This window comes from Chiloscyllium plagiosum, chromosome 40 (genome assembly GCF_004010195.1).
Source record: "Chiloscyllium plagiosum isolate BGI_BamShark_2017 chromosome 40, ASM401019v2, whole genome shotgun sequence".
Taxonomy (NCBI): domain Eukaryota; kingdom Metazoa; phylum Chordata; class Chondrichthyes; order Orectolobiformes; family Hemiscylliidae; genus Chiloscyllium; species Chiloscyllium plagiosum.
Window position 1 is genome coordinate 5,625,955 of NC_057749.1, and position 14,247 is coordinate 5,640,201.

Below are 14,247 nucleotides of genomic sequence, written 5' to 3' on the forward strand. Positions count from 1 at the left end.
CATAAGAAACAAGACCAGGAATTTGGCCCCTCGAGCCTGCTCCTACATTCAATGGGATCATGGCTAATCCGATATTCCTCACATCCACTTTCCTGCCTTTTCCCCACAACCATTAATTCCTGACTGACCAAGAACTTTCCTCAGCCTTAAATATACACAAGGGCTCAGCCCCCACAGTTTTCAAGGAGTTCCAAAGACTCTCAAACCTCTAAGAGAAGAAAAAACCCCTCATCTCAGTCTTAAATTGGCATATCTTCATTATGAGACTATGCCTTCTGGTCCTAGACTCTCCCATGAGGGGAAACATCCTCTCAGCATTTACCCTGTCAAGTCCCTTCAGAATCTGAAATGTTTCAATGAGATCACCTCTCATTCTTCTAAACTCCAGTGAGCAGAGTTCCAACCTGTTTAATCTTTGCTCATAAGATCATTTAGTGCACAGTAGCTTCATGGTCTTGAGACTAGCTTTCAGTTCCAGTATTTTTATTCATTTCAACATAAATCCAATGTCAGTCGTGGCAGGATTCGAACCCATGTTCCGAAAGCACAAATGTTGACCACTATCACAGTGATATTGCCATCATCAGGCTTCAGGTCAGAAGACATCCCTTCCTTTATGCAACCCACTGGCTGATTAATATTAATAATTATTAAAAACATGAATAACCATATGATGGGTTCAGATAATACACCTTCAGCAAAACCTGGATCATTAGATACAATGTTTTGTCACAAATCTTTACAATTGAAAAATTAACTTGCCGGAGAATCAAATCAGATTTACAGATTATGCAACAAGGTTAGACACAAAGATAAATAACAAGTATCCTTAGATGTGCATCTAATGTGAGAGAAAGAGTCAAACATTTTCATCATTCAAAAAAAATATTCCTTCATTCCAAGTAAGTTGTACAAAACTGATCAGTTTGAATCGTGGGGAGGTTGCTCCCTGATTGACGGCGAGGTTAGAAGTTTTCGTAGTGGTGGCTAAATTGGATCTTATGTCGCTTGTTCATGTCCTTGCAAGCTTTTTCTACATTTGTGGTCATACCAGGAGGTCCACAACTGAAGACCCCAATCTTCATAACCTGGTCAAATGAACAAGAGATTGTTTGAGTCAACAAGTGTGGTGCTGGAAAAGCACAGCCGGTCAGGTAGCATCTGAGGAGCAGGAGAGTCAACGTTTCATCAGGAATGTGGGGGATCCCCAAGGAGGCTGCAGTCCTCACTTTCTCCGAAGAGATTATTTAACTCCAGTTCGGACTTCATACCTCTTTCACTAAGCCTGAACAATTACATAAAGATTGACATTCTTTGTCTCAATGGATTTTTTTTCCTGTGACGTTTTGTCCCTGTTTTATGCACAGGATCGAGTATTCGTCTGAACTTTACTTTTTTGATTCCACAAGCTCCAAAATATACTATACAAGAGCATTTCTGAGGAACCAGATGCTGCCAAAGCGTTTCATCTTGCACTCATCAGGACAGATGCAAGAATACCAAATTTCAAAGAGAGCAACAATTTATACTGCATGAGAAAAAGGTGCTGAGTTGTTGGCAAGTGAGCTCTGATTGGGCCAGGTGTTGCTATGGAGAATACAATAGGAAATATTGTTTTCATTCTAAATAACTGTGCAACATAAATTGTAGTCGAGAGTGTGATACTGGAAAAGCACAGCAAGTCAGGCAGCATCCGAGGAGCAGGAGCAGGAGCTTATGCCCAAAACATCGATTCTCCTGCTCCTCTGATGCTGCCTGTCCTGCTGTGCTTTTCCAGTTACACACTCTTGACTCAGATCTCCAGCATCTGCAGTCCTCACTTTCTCCCAACATAAATTGTTACTTCCTTTGAAATTTGGTATTCTTGCATCGGTCCTGGTGTGTGCAAGACCAAAAGCTTTGATAGTTTCACTTTCTTATGGTCAGGTAACTATTTATATACCTCACATACTTCTGCTTCTTGCTGCATTTTCATTTCCATTGGGAGGCAAATATAGAAATGCTCAGGGAGAATAATTCATGTTGCTAGTGTGTTGGGTTCTTAGTATTATCCCGGCCCCTGAAGCTGGGATGGAGAAAGCAGACACATAATTTTGATTTTTCCTGATGCTAATTGAGAGATAAATGTTGGCCAGAATATATGTATTGGAAAAACTGCTCCAGCATGTTTAACATCCACCTGGGCAGAGACATAGGGCCTCAGTTAATACCTCGTTAGAAAGATACCACCGATAGTGCAGTACTCCCTCAGTAAAACACAGGAATAGCAGCCTTGACTTTGATGCTCCAGTCTTGGAATGAGATTCAACACTGAGCGTCCTGACCCAGACACAAGAGTTTGACCTCTTGAGTCACAGCTGACACTCTCAATGACATGCAAGGCCACAAAAAAGAGTTGGCAATTCCTGAGGCACTGGTCATATCTTCTCAATTTGGAAGCGTATCTAAGACTGGGACAAACCTATAAGGACAGATAAGAACTTCCTTCTCAAGACTGTCACCGCCGCCCCAGCCATCAATTGCCAAAGGCATGATGTTCCTCACAACGAAGATCTAACGGTGTGAAATACAGTGGGTTCTGATATATCGTGTGGCCTCAAATTAGAAGAAAGTCATGCCATTTAAGCAATCGGTAAGTAAAATTCGCGTTTTGCAAATAGCGGTCTAAATTCTTCAATCACATTAAAGCCAATTCGCGTTGCAGAAACACGCGTTACAACAGAACCGACTGCACAATGTCGAACCCTTACACCAGTACTCACGTCTGGGTGCACCTCCATCAGTGAATGGAAGAAAGGGACAAATTGGGGACGTCCAAAGTGGGTGATGGAGCGAAGTCCAGTGAACAAGCTGCGGTTTGACACCTTCTGGAAGTGACGTTCGCAAATGTACTAAAGCAAGAAACACAGAACATTTCATTTGTGAGGTCAGGAAGACAGCCCAATGGCCTTGATATTCCAGTCAGTGGCAATGTTGGGTGCCACTGTTCATGAACGTCTGATCTAATAATAACAACATTACACATCTCTCCAGGGATCTTCTGATCCCAACTGATGCAACATCTCCTGAGCAAGTCCAGTGAGTGGAGTCGAGTCAGGGGAAGGAGAGGACATTTCTCCCACTGCCTTTATGACAGTAGCTACTTTATTCAGACATGTTTTTAAAGGTCCCAGTCTTTGAATGAATGAGTGTGGCTGAGTAGGTTATCTCAGATGATAAAGGCATCTTGATCAATTGGGCCAATGGGTGAGGTGCGGCCGACGGACATAAATTCAGATAAATGTAAGGTGTTGCATTTTGGTAAGGCAAACCAGGACAGAGCTTACACACTTAATGGTAGGGTCCTGGGGAGTGTTGTCGAACAGAGACCTAGGAGTACACAGGTATCATAGGTAGACAGGGTGGTAAAGAAGGTGTTTAGCATGCTTTTCTTCATGATGCAGACCATTAAGTATAGGTGTTGGGACGTCATGTTGCAGTTGTACAGGAGATTGGTGAGGCCTCTTTTGGAGTACTGTGTACAGTTCTAGTTGCCCTCCTACAGAGTGCAGGAAAGATCTAACAGGATATTACTGGGACTGGAGGCCTTGAGTTATAAGGAGAGGCTGAATAGGCTGGGATCTTTTTCACTGGAGTGTGGGAGGTTTAAGGGTGACCAAATAGAGATTTACAAAATCATGTGGGGTATGATAAGGTGACTACCAAAGGTCTTTTCCCTAGGGTTGACAAGTTCAAAACTGGAGGGCATAATTTTAACCTTCTCCACAGAGAAGGTGTGGAATGAACTACCAGAGGAAGTGGTAGATGCAGGTACAGTTACAACATTGAAAAGATATTTGGACAGGTACATGAACAAGAAAGGTTTAGAGGGAGATGGGCCAAACGGAAGCAAATGGGATTAGTTTAGTTTGGGAAATTTGGTTGGCATGGACTGATTGGACTGAAGGATCTGTTTCCATGCTGGATGACTCTATTAATCTATGTGTGAATGTGTGAGTGGACGAGTGGGTGGATTAGTGAACAGGTAGCTGGCTGGTTTGGCAGCTCGATAGGTGAGTGGGTAGTCAGGTAACCTGGGTGGGAGAGAAGTGTCAATGGCTTTAGTTGGGGGTTAGCTGGAGGGGTGGGAAGTCAGAATGGCTCGGGTGTAATCAGGTAGAAGGTGAATGGGTTGGAAGGGTACTCGGGTCTGGTTGGGGGTGGTCAAGGAGGGGTGTTGTTAGGTGAACGGGTGAGGGGCTGTGTCAGTTCTGGGGTTACCATAAACCTGTGAACATTTCCAGGATAAATCACATGTCTCTGGTCTGTCCCTTCGCCCTGAGTTCAAGGTCAGTGTCACTTTTGCAGGGTCACAATCCAGCCTGTCAGAAGTTTAAATATCCCATGGCGTTCCCAGGTATGTCAAAGCACCAGGACAACCAGAGGGTCCTGATCGGGGCCAGGGATAGAGATGACAGACCGCTTTGCTGTTCCTGGAACAGACCTCCAAAGACCACAGACTTGCACGCCAACCCAGCAGCACCCGCCCTGGACCAGATTCTAGGTGACCTACTTCTTAGGCCCAGAACTGTCCTACACCCTGGTCTCATCCCTCACGGTTTGAAGATGAGAGAACAAGAGCCAATAAGTCACTGGTTAACTCAGTGCTGACTAGGCCTTGTACAAATCAGGGCTCCAGTTTATGCTTACGAGCATGGTGGTCCTCAAGTCAAATTTCTCCGCCAGCTGAGTGATGTAGATGTGGACGGTCACCAGGGAATTTTTGTCAGCCTCTTCAACTTCACGGATGATATCCTCCAGCCACTCAAACTGCTTCTGTGTCCGAGTCACCCAGATGAAGTAAATCTGTCAACGTGGAGTTTTAAAGAGGAATTAGAGCAAAGCAAAACATGGAAACGTGGGAAATAGGATCCAAAGTAGGCCCCTCGGCCCCTTGAGCCTCCGCCATGCAACATGATCATGGCTGATCATCCAACCCGGTCCCCAGTTCCCATTTTCTCCCCACACCCTTTGACCCCTTTAGCGCTAAGAACTGCATCTAAATCCTGTACCTAATTGTCCCCATTAGTAGCAATTCATTCTCCCAGGCTGATCATTATCCACTCCTTTGTCTGTCGAACTGTTCTAGGAGTCATAGAGTCATAGAGATGTACAGCATGGAAACAGACCCTTCAGTCCAACTCGTCCATGTCGACCAGCTATCCCAACCCAATCTCGTCCCACCTGCCAGCACCCTCCAAACCCTTCCTATTCATATACCCATCCAGATACCTTTTAAATGTTGCAATTGTACCAGCCTCCACCACTTCCTCTGGCAGCCCATACCACACAGGCACCACCCTCTGCATGAAAATGTTGCCGCTTCGGTCTCTTTTATATCTTTCCCCTCTCACCCTAAACCAATGCCCTCAAGTTCTGGACTCCCCGGCCCAGGGAAAAGACCTTGTCTATTTACCCTATCCATGCCTCTCATGATTTTATAAACCTTGATAAGGTCACCCCTCAGCCTCCGACGCTCCAGGGAAAACAGCCATAGCCTATTTAACCTCTCCCTTTTGCTCAAATCCTCCAACCCTGGCAACATCCTTGTAAATCTTTTCTGAACACTTTCAAATTTCACAACACCTTTCCGATAGGAAGGAGACCAGAATTGCACGCAATATTCCAACTCCTTTGTCTGTCTGACTGTTCTTCTCTCTCTTTAGGCTCTTTCCCCACCCATTGTTTGCTTCTTACCTCTCACCCCACCATACCTTCTGTATAAAAAAAAGCTTCCTAGCTACCATCAGTTCTGACAAAGGGTCACTGGACCCGAAACGTTAACCATGATTTCTCTCCACAGATGCTGCCAGACCTGCTGAGCTTTTCCAGCAGTTTCTGCTTGGTGGTTCCGATTTCCAGCAACACAGCTCTTTAGAGTTTTTGTATCTAATTCCTTCTTGAAAACATTCAAAGCTTTGGCCTCGATCACTTTCTGTGGCAGGGAATGGCCCAGGCTCACCACTCTCTGGGTGAAGAAACACTTCTTAATTTCTCCCGACGGGGATCCATGCAATGTATAAATGTGGGAAACACGGTATTAGCAAAGTAACCACAAGTGAAGGGAAGCTTAATCAGGACCCTAAAGTCCTGGATATTTAATGCTGTTGCAACTACATGCTCTATACCAGGTTCTGAGCTTCTGGTTGCTACCAGGATGTCTCTCCTGCTAACAGGAAATGACATGGAGTTATTTCACGGGCAGTGATCGAGCTTTCTCTGGGGAAGACAGATATATATTTGAAAAGAAGGAATTGCAAGGCTGTGGGAAAGGGGGGGCTGGGATTCAGACAGAGGGGAGTTTCAGCCCTTTGCTTTGCAGAAGTGGAATCTTTGGCCACCCTGTGGGACACAAGATGAAGAAAGATAAATGTCCTGGGATGTGCAGGTTAGGTGGATTAGGCAGGCTAAGTTGCCCCATAGTGTCTCGGGATGAGTAGGTTGTGTAATTTGGTCAGGCTAAATTGTCCCATAGTGTCCCAGGATTTGCAGGTTAGTTGGATTGGGCAGACTGAATTGTCCCGTAGTGTCCCTGGATTTGCAGGTTATGTAGATTGGATATGCTAAAATGCCCTGTAGTGTCTAGGGATGTGCAAATTATGTAGATTGGACAGGCTAAATTGCCCCATAGTGTTCTGGGATTTACAGGTTAAGTGGATTGGGCAGGTTAACTTGCCCTTAATGTCATGGGATGGTGTAGGTTAGGTGGATTGGCCATGGTAAATATGTGATTACGGGGATAATGTAGTGGGCTGGATCTGAGTGAGATGCTCTTCAGAGGGTCAGTGCAGACTCAATGGGCTGAATGGCCTCTTTCTGCCTTGTAGAATTCTATGATCCTAAGCGCAGGTTTCAAAACCAATATGAGATCTTGTATAAAGCCTCCTCAGGTTATTAAATGAGAAAGCAGTGTAAAGATCACAGTTTTGCATCATGTTCCAGGAAAGGTGTTCCCTTTTATTATCACCATATGATTACAGCCTGGCAGATTGGAATGCGCTGTAAATTTTTAGATTAAGAAAAGCGACATTGAATGGTCAGCAGGTGGGCAAGATTAGTGTTCTGCAGATATCATACCATCAAGTGCCTGAGGAACTATTTGCATGAATCTTTTAATTAAAACTAAAATTAGTCACTGCTCTTCAAAATACTTTCCAGATAAATAATGGGATAGAACATTCAGTCATATATCACGGAAGTAGTGAAATATTGCAAACAATATGAAGAAATTATAAAATGTATTCCTTCCTTGTTTTCTGAAAGCACGCATAATATGATACATGCATGAGGAATATGTGAACCAAATCAGATTAACTCTGGATTTCAAAAAAAACAAAGACAGCATTGTGATTTGGTGTCCCTCATGATTATAAGAACACTATCCTTGTCTTATGTTCTTTGAGTGTACTGTTGGTGTGGGACTGAGCCAAAGGTCAGAACACCAATTCATGGTCTGTGACAAGGTTAGCTGATCTCTTCATTTCGTTTCCTCTTTCTCCAGCCAACCACTAATTGCCCTAAGTTTGCTGATGACACCACCATAGTTGGTCAAATCTTAGATGGCGACGAAACAGATTACAGACAGGAGGTGGAAGACCTGGAAAAATAGTGCACTGAGAACAATCTAGTTCCAATGCTGGCAAAACCAAGGAATTCATTACTGACTTCCGACGGGATGTTACTCATGCCCCCTTACACATTAACAGCACAGACGTAGAATGAGTGGAGAGTGTCAAGCTCCTGGGAGTGGTCATCCACAACAAGCTTTTTTGGACTCTTCATGTGGACGCACTGGTTACAAAGGCTCAACAATGTCTCTTCTTCCTCAGGCAGCTGAGGAAATTGGGCATGACAGCGAATACCCTTGCTAACTTTTATAGGTGTGCCATCGAGAGCATTCTGTCTGGATGTATCAATACCTGGTATGACAACTGTACCATTCAAGATCGGAGACGGTTACAGAGACTGGTGAACTCGGCCCGGACAATCACAAAGGCCAACCTCCCAACTATAGACTCCATCTACCAGGCCCGCTGTCAAGGAAAGGCCACCAGCATTCTCAAAGATCCATCCCATCCTGGCAATGTTTTTCTACAACCTCTACCATCGGGGAGAAGGTACAGAAGTCTGAACCCGCGCCAGCTGATTTCGAAACAGTTTCTACCCTACTGTTGTTAGAATACTGAATGGACTCTCAAACTCTTAACATTCGCCTGTACCTGTGTTTTTGTTTTTGCTGCTGTTTACCTATTATTTACTTATTTATGCTACTTAACTCTGTGATCTGCCTGTATTGCTTGCAAGATTAAGCTTTTCACTGTGCCTCGGTACATATGTGACAATAAATTCAATTCAATTCAGTAATAAGCCACATTCTTAAACATAACTGCATGGGCTTCTGAGTAGTTGACTGTATTAGTATGGGCCTGGAGTCACATGTAGGTCAGCGCAGGCACAGATGGCATAGTTCCCTCCCTAAAGGACATTGGTGAATTTGGCGTTATTTCACAACAGTCCAGAAGTTTCCTGATCGCCATTCCTCCCTTTATATAATTGAGAATTTAAATATCCACGGTAGGGTAGTTTGTGCCTCTGGATTGCTATTCTGGCAACATAACTACAATGTCATTCGACTACAAAAACTGACCTCAGTGCGTTTGGAATGAAGGAAGGCAAAGGAGCAAGCATTTCACCACTTAACCTGCTCCTGAGAGCTGTCCGTGTTTCTAATCTTGGGTGTCTTGCATAAATGTGCAACAGGCTGTGATTGTTATGGCCTTTCTGCTCACTTAGTGGTTGGCACACTCTCTCTCATCAGGCATACACATGATTACTAATTGCCAGTCAAATGGATCAGTGGATCGATAAGAGGCAGTGAAGGAGAGGAATCTGGCATAGGGATGCCCGCTGCTCTTATTCAAAGGCTGCGTCACGTTTAAAAATGGATCAGGACACATTTAGGCCAGTTTACCTTCTTACATAATATTTTGCTGTTGGTTGTTGACTTGAAGACAAGGTCTTTGAGGATAGATGCAAACGGAGTTACACCAATCCCTCCTCCTACCAGAACAGACACCTCGAACTTGTTCCATTCTTGGTGACCCTCACCAAAAGGTCCATCCAGATAGATCTAAGGGGAGTAAAAGTCTGTGTCAGGTTTGGTCTTAGATACAGCATTATAGTTAAACTCACACTATGAATGCCCTTGGTATGACCAAAAATTTGGATGTCTGTATTAATGTCTGTTTATGTGGCTCAATTCAAATTTTGTTCTGTATCATGTCTGTGAAATATTTAATTTTGCTACATTAAAGGTGCCATATAAATGTGCTGCGGAAAATAATTTGCAATGAATTGGAATTTGTGTTTTCCTTCTGTACATCATGGGCAAAACTCTTGCCATTTTCCAGAAGAAATACAATCATAATAGCTGCAGTGAGATATCCAGTTGCATCATGACACATCTCTCTTCGCTGATATTCCCCACTTACCCTTGCTATAGAATTGCTGAACTGCTGGGTTTTCAGGAATGCATTTGTAACGCCACAATGTACTGCGAACACAAGAACTCTTTCCCCATCCCTCTCCTGCACCATGGCAAAGCCAAGCACTCCTGAAACCGTCCAGAGCTGCTGTCGCTTAAATCCCATTGTTAATACAAATGATTAAATTGTCTGCCCTATATTCAGGTTATCATACCCTTTCCATTTCACATGGCAATTTTAATTCACATGGTGCTAGCACAGAACCTTCTTTTAGGTATTTCTAAGGCAACCCATTCAGAGTTGATGGGACAGGTGGGAGCAGGTGGCACTTGAACCTGGGCCTCTTAGTCCAGAGATAGGGACACTACCACTGCACCGCAAGAGCCCCCAGGACTTTCTGTTAGATATTTTCTAATTAGAGATGTTATTAGACATCTCTGGAGCAGGTGGGACTTGAACACAGGCCTCTTAGCCTCGAGGTAGCCTCGAGCTATCACAAAAGGCCCCAGAACTTTCTTTTGTTCCTCCACAGAAATGGGTGTAACCTGCAAGGTCCCCATTCATTGCCTACTCATAACGGCCCTGGAGAAGGTAAAGGCGAGTGATCTTCTTGATCGTTTGCGGTTTATTTGGGAGAGGTATTTGCGGAGTACCATCACAGATCACAGAGGGATTTCTGGGATTTTGACCCAGTGACAATAAAGGAATGGCGATATTGTTCCATGGCAGAGCAGAGGGTGGTTTCAAAGGAAACTTCCAGGGGGGTGATGTTTCCTTGTACCTGCTTCCCTTGCCCCTCTACGTGGTTGAGATCGTGGGTTTGGAGGGTGCTACTGAAGCAGACTTGCTGAGTTCCTGCAGTGCATCTTGTAGATTGTACACCCTGCTGTGATGTCATGGAGACAATGAATGTTTGAGGAGGTGGATGGGGTGCTGTTCCAATTTGCTATTTTGTCCCAGATGATGTCAAGGTCCTTGAGTGATGTTGATGTTTCAGACAAGCAAGTGAATAATATTCCATCACATTCTTTTGTGATTTTGATTGAGGTATAGATATTGGTGATGACAACTGGAGAGATCACTCCTGCTATTCTTTGAAAAGGTGCCATGAGATCCTCCACATTTATCTAAGAAGGTAGATGGAGTCTCTGCTCAACAGACCTTGTGAGAAACAGCATCTCTGACTGTGCAGCACCCCCTCAGAGTAACAGCCTTGATTTTTACATCAAGTCCTGAGCTTGAATGGAACATAGAATCTTGTCACTCAGAGGTTACTAACTGAGGTACAGCTGATAGCTAAGACCACAAACAATGACAAGACCACAACTGTGTTATTAGCTGGACAGTAATGAATAGTTTCCACACTACTTTTAGGTATAACCTGGTGGATTTAATAAAGAGAGGAACAAAACATTTTTTTATTTTGTCTTGGAAGGTCTCTATCCCATTGAAAATATCTCATTCATGGCACCATGGGTTACTGCGGATGACCCATCAGCTTATTCACATTTACGAGTTGTCTGTAAACACATGCTGAAACTTCCATCACTTGTTAATCGTGGGTGATTAATGTGCCAAGTTGGAGGACAAAAGGTTGTACTAGGATTTCGTGACTGCTGGAGCTGAAAATAAACTTAGTTATGCTTGAAATGACTGACGTTCCACAAAGTTGTCAGAGAGATGCTGAATGAGATTTTTTTAATGTTCACTCATGACTTGGTGATACTGGTTGGACCAGTATTTATGGCCTACCCCTAGTTGCCCTTAAGAAGATGGTGAGAAACTGCATGCTTGAACTGCTGCAGTCCATATGCTGTAGGTATACCCACAATGCCTCAAGGGAGGGAATTCCAGGATTTTGACCCAGTGACAAACAAGGAATACATACATTTCCAAGTCAGGCTGGTGAGTGACTTAGAAGGGAACTTGCAGGTGGTGGCGCTCCTTGTATCAACTGAATTTATCCTTCTCGATGGGAATGGTAGTGGGTTTGGAAGGTAATATCTGAGGGCTTTGGTGAATTTCTGCAGTAGATAGTACTCGCTGCTGTTACTGTGCGTTGGTGGTGGAGGGAGTAAATGTTTGTGGATGCAATGCCAATAAAGCCAGCTGCTTTGTCCTGGATGATATCAAACCTCTAAGTGTTGCTGGTACTGAACCCATCCAGGCAAATGGGGGGTATTCTGTCTTACTCCTGACCTGAGTCTTGTAAATCGTGGGCAGGCTTTGGAACATCAGGAGTTGAGTTGCTCTGACCTGCTTTTGTAGCCCCTATGGTGTTGTAAATGGATCAAATCTACTTGTAAGTGGAACCAGTTTAGATTAGATTCCCCACAGTGTGGAAACAGGCCATTTGGCCCAATAGGTCCACACCGACCCTCTGAAGAGTAACCCAACAAAATCCATTTCCCTACCCTATATTTACCACTGACTAATGCACCTAGCACTATGGGCAATTTAGCATAGCCAATTCACCTGACCTACACAGCTTTCGATTGTGGGAGGAAACACACGCAGACATGGGGAGAGTGTGCAAACTCCACACAGACAGTCGCCCGTGGATGGAATTGAACCCAGGTCCCTGGTGCTGTGAAGCAGCAGTGCTAACCTCTGAGTCACCGTGCTGCCCCTAGAGCCACTGCTTATATATGACTACTGCTTCAAGTTATGTCACTAGACTTGATAATCCACTAAGTAATAATTGTATCACTATATAATTACAAGATAAAACAATATTTGACGGAGTATAGAGAGAAAGTAAGGAAGTGAGAGTCAAAGAGCCAGTACATGCATCTTGGGTCAAGTAACCTCCTCCTGTGCTGTCATGTCATGTATAGGAGGGAAGGAGCATCTAACAAACATGGGTGACTCAGTGGCTCAGTGGCTAGCTCTGCTGCCTCACAGTGCTAGGGACATGGGTCCAATTCCAACATTGGGCACCTGTCTGTGTGGAGATTGCACATTCTCCCCGTGTCTGCGTGGGTTTCCTCCGGGTGCTCTGATTTCCTCCCACAGTCCTAAGATGTGCAGGTTAGGTGGATTGGCCATGCTAAATTGATCATAGTCTCCAGGGATTGTGTCACTTCATTATGAGCCAATGGCTAACAGACAGCCAGTGTAGAGAGGATACTTTCAAAGTGGCAACAACTCTTTATAGAGAGAGATAATGTGATTCTCAGAGTGGTGTTGTCTGGCAGTCTAGGTGGCAAGATTTGTAGTGGAGATACTCAGGGTCTAGTCCTGCTATAAATGTCCTAAGACGGACAAAGGACGGTCAAAGAAATAACTTGTTTTGGACATTGCCCATCATGTCCTCAGGATGTTGCAAAGCATTTGGCAGCAAATTAATTAGCAACATTCTGGGGACACTTGGAACATGGAGAAGGTGGAAGCAAATGGCCAGTTTCAGAATGAGATCCACAAGAAGAATCCTGAGGGTAAGCTGGATGAAGAAAGGCTGAACGAAGTTCATGATAATTCTGAAATAATACTGAAAGGTGACAGTGCGGGAGGATTGAGCCTAATCATCATCAGGTGGATTAAAAGAGAGACAGTGAAGGAACACAAGAATGGGGGTAGACCTTTCACCCCCTCAAACCTGTCCCTTCATTCAGTGAGATCATGACTAATCTGTGACCTAATTCCATATACCTGCCATATCCCTGAATAACTTTGCTTAACAAAAATCTATCTATCTCAGATTTATCCTCTAATCCAATATGTGCTGCAGTTTGTGGAATAGAGTTGCAAGCATTTATCATCCTTTGTGTGTAGAAGTGTTTCCCTAAGGAAGTGACATCAAAGACAACAAGAAGTCATCCATTGTTGCAATGATGCCACTCAGCTTGGCACACAGAAACAATGACAATTACATTCCAAATAAAATTACATTTATTGCTGATAGAAATCTCTACATTCTCCCTACCTTGGGGTATCTACCGAGAAGCGATATATTTTCTGGAGAGTAGGTTTCCCGTAATCGAATTGTCCATGGTCCTACTGCCCTGATGTGAAGGCTGAGGGTGTCTTCGTGCGGAGCTGAAGTCAGAGTGAAAGGATGGTACTCATTCGTTCCCAAAGCAAGGCTTGCTATACGTACCCACTGACCGGATTTATATTCAAAATCTCTCGGGCGTTTAAATTCAAGATTAGTAACCCCTACAAAGAAAAATGCAACAGGTTATTTGCCAGAGTCGTTTGGTAAGGCAAACCACAGCAGGACTGACACAGTTAATGGTAGGACCCTGGAAAGTGCTGTCGAACAGACCAACCTCAGGATGCAAGTACATATTCCTTGAAAGTGGTGTCACGTAGATAGGGTGATGCAGAAGGCATTTGGCATACTTGCTTCATCGGTCAGAGTATTGCGTACAGGATTTGGGGCATCATGTTATAGCTGTATTGATAAAGTCATATTTAGAGTACTGTGTACAATTCTGGTCACCCAGCTACATATTATTAAACTGGAAAAGATGTAAAAAAGATTTATAAGGATGTTACCAGACCAGACGGATTGAATTATAAGAAGAGGCTGGATAGGCTGAGACTTCTCTCCCTACAGTGTACGAGGCTGAGAGGTGATCTTATAGAGGTTTATAAAGTCATGAGGGTCATAGATAAAGTGAATAAGTCTTTTCCCCAGGGTAGGGGAGTCCAAACCTAGAGGGCATGAGTTGAGGTGAGAGGGAAAAGATTTAAAAGGGACCGGAGGCAACTTTTTCAC

General features: G+C 44.0%; 1 protein-coding gene across 1 annotated transcript in view; it reads right to left on the reverse strand.

Moving 5' to 3' along the window:
• Positions 1-466: 466 nt before the first annotated feature.
• LOC122542470 (dual oxidase 1-like) overlaps positions 467-14,247 on the reverse strand; it is a 115,139-nt gene continuing 101,358 nt past the window's right edge. The window contains exons 30-34 of the mRNA XM_043680203.1: positions 13,450-13,682; positions 9,011-9,169; positions 4,690-4,845; positions 2,763-2,891; positions 467-1,088 (exon numbers count right to left, since the gene is read on the reverse strand). Coding sequence (XP_043536138.1) covers positions 966-1,088; positions 2,763-2,891; positions 4,690-4,845; positions 9,011-9,169; positions 13,450-13,682 — 800 coding nt within the window. The 3' untranslated portion in view covers positions 467-965. The remainder of the gene's footprint in view (positions 1,089-2,762; positions 2,892-4,689; positions 4,846-9,010; positions 9,170-13,449; positions 13,683-14,247) is intronic.